Source organism: Alligator sinensis, unplaced genomic scaffold (genome assembly GCF_000455745.1).
Source record: "Alligator sinensis unplaced genomic scaffold, ASM45574v1 scaffold1218_1, whole genome shotgun sequence".
In the NCBI taxonomy this organism is placed as follows: domain Eukaryota; kingdom Metazoa; phylum Chordata; order Crocodylia; family Alligatoridae; genus Alligator; species Alligator sinensis.
The window spans coordinates 724,046-729,711 of NW_005842619.1; the positions used below are offsets into that span (position 1 = coordinate 724,046).

Sequence of the window (5,666 nt, forward strand, 5' to 3'; positions counted from 1 at the left end):
CAAGAAGCCCCCCGAAGTGCGCAGCCACGTGCCGGCACAAATGCCACGCGGATGGAAGCGGGGATATCGTATGGTCTTTAAGGAGGAAAAAATACAGCTCGCAGGAGGAAGGTCTGGATCTCTTCCCAGCCCGTTTCCTGTTTCAGCATGGTCACAGACATGACAGATGAGCTCCTTGCTATCTCTCTGCGTTCATGTTTTATTCTCTCTGGTTGGTGACACCTCCCTAGAAGCTGCTTTTCCTGCCCCTTTTTGCTTTTCCCTTGGCACCTGATGTGAATGCTCCTGTTCACGGGTGGCTGTTTTGTCCCTCTCCTTCAGGGTAACGGAAGAGCTGAGCCGTCTTTCGTGGCTCACAGATAGTTTCATCTCCATCTCTTTGTGTGTCATCTATGTGCAGTCAGTCTCTCTGGGGCTGCGGCCTCAAGCCTTCGCCTCTCTGGGATGGGGTCCCTCAGCTCTCCTCTTTTTACAGCAGACCCAGGGCTACCATCCCCTTGGGATCAACCTATACCGCAGGTCCTTTGGGATTCAGTTTCTGCATCTCCTCCCTGTGGGAGTGTGACCAGGGGGTGAACATGGTGACCCATCAGTTTTCTTATAACCGGGTATTTAATTGCAACAATAGGAGTAAGGTCAGTCTCCAAGAAGGATGCTGAGCAGTTTTTATACAGGTCTGACTGACCCTGGGGCCCCCAAGCTCGAGCAGCAGGTCTGGCGGTTCCACAGCAGCCTTCACTTTGTTTTCCCCACTGCCCTCCAAGCTAAACCTGATGAAATGTCTTTGTTTTCTATCTCACAGGCCGACGCAAACCAGCTGGGCAACTCGGTGGGGTGACTGAGCTGGACTACAAGATGAACGGAGCTCTGGTCCACACCTGCTGGCAGACACATTGTGAGACGTGGGTAGGTAACCCCACACCCTTCCTGGGTATGTTTCCAGACAAACAGGCTGGGTTTGGGGGTAATGCAATACCTGTAGACAGCTAACAGCACAATGGCCTAGTTGCAGCAGGGTGTTTTTCACCTCCAGATCTGCCAGGCTCACCCATCTTTGGTCTTTTTGGGGAGCCCGACTGCAATGCACACAGCTCCATTACTGCAAGGAACTATATGAATGCCCGTGCTTCAAATGCTCAGAGGATTGGCAAGGTGAGGGGGCTTCCAAGACTCATCTCCTCTCAGAATAATACTGGCTGATATTTAAAATATGATGTCTATTTAAAATATGGCAGGGCTGTGCAGAGACTGTGGGGCCTGTGTTGTGTTCTGGCTCTGCCACTGCCTCTGTGATGACTTTTGGCCAAGTCATGTAAACCCTGTGCATCAGTGCAAGCATCTGTAAAATGGAGGTGCTCTGTTATCTTCCCACATGACATTCATGAGCTCCTTGTACTCTGTAAGGAAGGAGCTTTGGGGAGGGTAATAATTATCATACCATCACATGGAGATAACATGGTGTTTGTCAACCACCGTGATCCTTGCACTTCTTCACCCCATCTCCATGTCTGTTGTTAATGGCCTTCAGTCACGAAGCTGCATCTGAAATCGAGATTCCAGGCTCCCCGGGTGATGCCACGGTCTTCTAGGTTACCTGTGCAGTGGCCAGTGCCCTGCCCAGGGCTGTAACTACTCTAGTAGCAGCAAGGCAGCTGGAGCATGGCATGAACAGCCAAGGCTGGGAGAGCCGCGTTTCCCTGCCAAGCCTGATCGTTCCCTGCTGCAGGCTCTTTCCTGGGACTGTGGAGCAGAGGGGGAGTTGGATGTGTATCCATGTGGAGTACGGAGCCTGTTAACTACACCTCCAAGCTTGCCATGCAGTGCCCTCTAAGAGGCATGGCCAGCATCCCAGCACCGTGCTTAGCTTTGGGTGTTCTGCGTGTTAACAGCCAAAGGCAGTACATCTATAGCCAAACGGGCCTCGCTGGTGAGATTAATCCCAGCACAGTCCAGGCTCCAGCTGCTTGCAGTGTGGGTGGAGGGCTGTGTGTAGCAGTGCTCTGCTAGGATGCCATTTCCTTCCAGGGGAAAGCAGCACAGGCCTCCCTCCCGTCTAGCAAGGGCTAGCCGCCCCTGGGCCTTTGCCTTTCAACTGCTCTGGCTTCATCAGACTTCTCTTCAAGTCTCAGCATGGAGACGTAGCTTTGGTGCCAGCTGCTCTGTGATGTAATTCAGGCTTTTACGACCTGTAAGTGTTCAATGTGGGGCTAATCAGTCATCACCTGCATGCAGGGTCCTTTCTGCACAAAGGCTGCCTTTCTCCTTCCATTTCCAGGAAGGGGGTTGCATGGCAAGCGTCGGGAAAAGAAACGAGTGACCAGTAAACCTTGTCAGCAAGAAAACATCTGCTGACTTTGGAAGCAGAGCAGTACTTTGGTGGCAGCTGCAGTCAGTTGTAAATGAGTCGATTTTGGTGTGTAGGATGGTAGACCTTAGGAACGCACATTCTTTTAATAGGTGTATCTAAAATAAATTGTCACCTCCTGCACGTACGGCAATCTCTCAGCATCCTCTTCTTCATAAACACCCTCTGACTACCTTTTCCCTTTGCCAGTTTTCTATAAGAGCAGGGAGCGCATGGCCTCAGCTCTCCTCAGATCAATGGGACTCAGGTGTGTAAGTGCCTTGGAGAATCTGGGCCTGAGGGCTCTAGACATGTCCGATGCCTTTAGTCCTAGTACTTGCACTGTTCTGCTTATGTAGCTGTGTGATAGGAATTCCTGTATCACTTCAGATCACTAGGAAAATGAATGCATGGAGCATCCTCCTTGTGTGATATTAAGTTTTTTGAATGCAGGCTTGCAAGACTGTCACTGTTGCTCCAGCTTGGAGCAATTATTTTTGGTCCAGGTTTTAGCCTTCTAAAAGATATACATGCGTGACCACAAGAGTGCCTCTCACTACCTCGCTGTGGAGGGGGTGCAGATGGGTTACAGTTCTCGTGATCCCTCAACTTTTGTCTCTCAAAAGAGCAGTGATTGAAGCATAAGGGATCCGTGAGGTGTAGCTGAGGATGAGGTGTTTGATGCCGTGTACCTGGAAGGGGCAGCTGGGTGTGATGCAAAGTTCATTTTTGTCGTGTGTTAAAAGGGAGCGTGATCTAATGGTCGGAGAGGGTCAGTGCCTGGGCTCTGCTTCTCGGTGCCACCCTGGGCAAATCCTCTCAACTCTGTTTCCCAGCTGCGGTGATTTCAAAGTGCCTAATCCATGCCCTCTAGTGGCTTATAACTGACTGGGAATATAGATATTTATCCTTCCTTCTTTGAATGTCAAGGTGGTTGTTTTTTTCTTTTTAGTGACTAACCAGTGAAAGGGGCCAGCTTCACAGCCTTAGAAAATCAAAGCCTCTGGCAGAACAAGAGGCTTCCTTCCCTGCCCGCCGTTAGCAGGGATATTTGGGGATGAGAGGGAGTACAGTGCAGCCGGAGCTTTCTGCCACAGGGTGGAGCTGCCTTGGCACAAACGGGCTCCAGACATCACTCCTGTGGTTTGTAAGCAACTAACCGGGCTTTTGTTGCAGAGTGAATAGGGACTGAATAGCTCAACAGGTGCTTGGCTCTATCCACATTGACTTTTAAGGTTGCTTGCAGGGGTGTAGGCTGGTCCAAGGACACAGGCAGACAAAGTTCTTTGGGTAAATCTGATGTCTTTTATTAGACCAACTCAAATAGCTGGAAAAATTCTTCTTGGCACGCTTTTGGGTATTCTTTTGAGAAGAATTTTTCCAGCGACTTGAGTTGGTCTAATAAAAGGTTGTTTGCATGATTTCTCCAAAGCTTTGCCAAGTACTGCTCTTCTCTCTTCAGCCACTGACCTAGGACCATGGGGAAGGGACCTTGCAAGGTCATCTAGGCCAGCCCCCTGCTCAAGGCAGTTATACCTTAATGCTGCGCTCCTTCTGCACCTCCACTTGGATGAAGGGAGAGCTTGAACCTCAGCTGCGCAGCCTAGGATGAGAGATGGCAGCTGGATACTGCACGCAGGCGGGGAAGCACAAGGCAACCATGCCAGGCTTGCTGCTTGCCCCCGCTGCTCGGAGTCTCAGTGCACCAGCTGCCTGAACAGTTGTACCGGTCGGATAATGGTCTGGTAATGATGCCTACTGCCCGGCAGAGGTCACGAGGGTTAATCAGCGTGTGTTCCCTCAGGACTGAGATCATGGGGTGCGGGGCACCAGGAAATGCTGGTCTTGTTATTCTCATCATTAGAGGAAAGCTGTCACCTGACCATCGAGACTGGGAGCTGTTCTGTGGTGCACGCGCATGAACAGCCCCGCGTAACCGCCCTGCACATGCTACAAAGGAGAGAGGCTTTTCCTGACTAAGCAGTCAGTGCACAATGGAGCGCTCCCCTATCTCCGCAGTAGCGCTGCCGTTCGGCTGTTCTAGTACTATCCCGTGCTCTTCTTTTCATAAAATATCACAAGTGTCATCAAATGCCCCAGGGTGCTTTCATGTGGCTATAGAGAATGAGACAAATTTTGCTTTACCACCTGTGTAAGCCCGCTAAGTCCTTCTCAGACTTTACCATCATCCTGAAAAACACCCACATGGGCCTTCAGCGCTCTCACCTCGGCATCCAGGCTGAAGCTCAGTGCAGGAGAGCACAGGGATGGCTTGTTATTTCAAGTACAGTGTACAATCCAGGTTGCAGCCGTATTGGTCTAGCGGGAAAAGCAATCAGGATTCGTGGTAGAGGTGATATCTTTTATTAGAACAACTAGAGCAAATTTTTTTTTGCAAACATCTAGTTGGTCTAGTAAAAGATATCACCTCTACCACGAGTCCTGGTCTACAACCCAGGGAATTCCTCTCTACCAACTCCTTCCACAAGTCATTTATGCTCATTATGCCTCGTGCCCTTTTCCCATCATCTCTCTGCCTCGTGTGTTTAGGCTGTAAGCACTTTGGGTCGGGACTGCCTCTTACAACGGGACTGTACGGCATCTTGACCCATGCAAGAGGCAAGGATTGTTGTGGGTGGTATCTTTTACTGGACCAGCTGCATGGTTGGGAGAGATCTAAGTTTTTGGGTACAAGGCACCGTCCAGGTCTAAGGAAAAAGCAGGCACAGGTTGAGCTAAGGAGCAATGCTCAGTATGAAGAAGACGTTTGTTGGACACTGAAAACAAGCATGGTATCATCCATTTCAATGGAGCTACATTCATTTACTGCAGCTGAGATCTAGCCTGGACTCTCTAGCAGTGCATAATCAGCACACATTCTTCGTGCAATAAAGGAAAACGAATCAGTCGCTTGTTTTACTACAGTTGTTCGCTGCTAAGGAGCTGCCACTTCAGAGAGTTTAGGAGTTGCCTGGTTTTAAACAAAAGCCTGTGACCTTGTTCTAATTGTGAGCTTGGAGGGGGACGGGTGTCTTGTCTCTCACTGTAATTGCAATAGGCAGGGAAAGTGGAGAAAACTAGCCCACCTGCAAAGCTGCTCTTCTACAGCCTTGTATCCAGCAGCTTCTTGGGAACGAGCCTCTTATGAAACCTTTCTGGAATGCTTCAGCAGGCACACGTGTGCAAATCCAGGCGATCCTCTCTCTCCTGGGAGTCAATTAGCTTGGCAGAGAGAGGAAAGGCTCACGCCGCAGCTAGCGGGGTTTGGCTCCGAGAGACGGGCCGATGGATCTCGACTCTCGTTTCATTCTGCGTTCCATCT

At 50.2% G+C, this 5,666-nt stretch overlaps 1 protein-coding gene across 1 annotated transcript in view; it reads left to right on the top strand.

The window, feature by feature from the left end:
* The first annotated feature begins 811 nt into the window (after positions 1–811).
* CTTNBP2NL (CTTNBP2 N-terminal like) overlaps positions 812–5,666 on the top strand; it is a 34,345-nt gene continuing 29,490 nt past the window's right edge. The window contains exon 1 of the mRNA XM_025215061.1: positions 812–906. Within this exon, the coding sequence (XP_025070846.1) occupies positions 856–906 (51 nt within the window). The 5' untranslated portion in view covers positions 812–855. The remainder of the gene's footprint in view (positions 907–5,666) is intronic.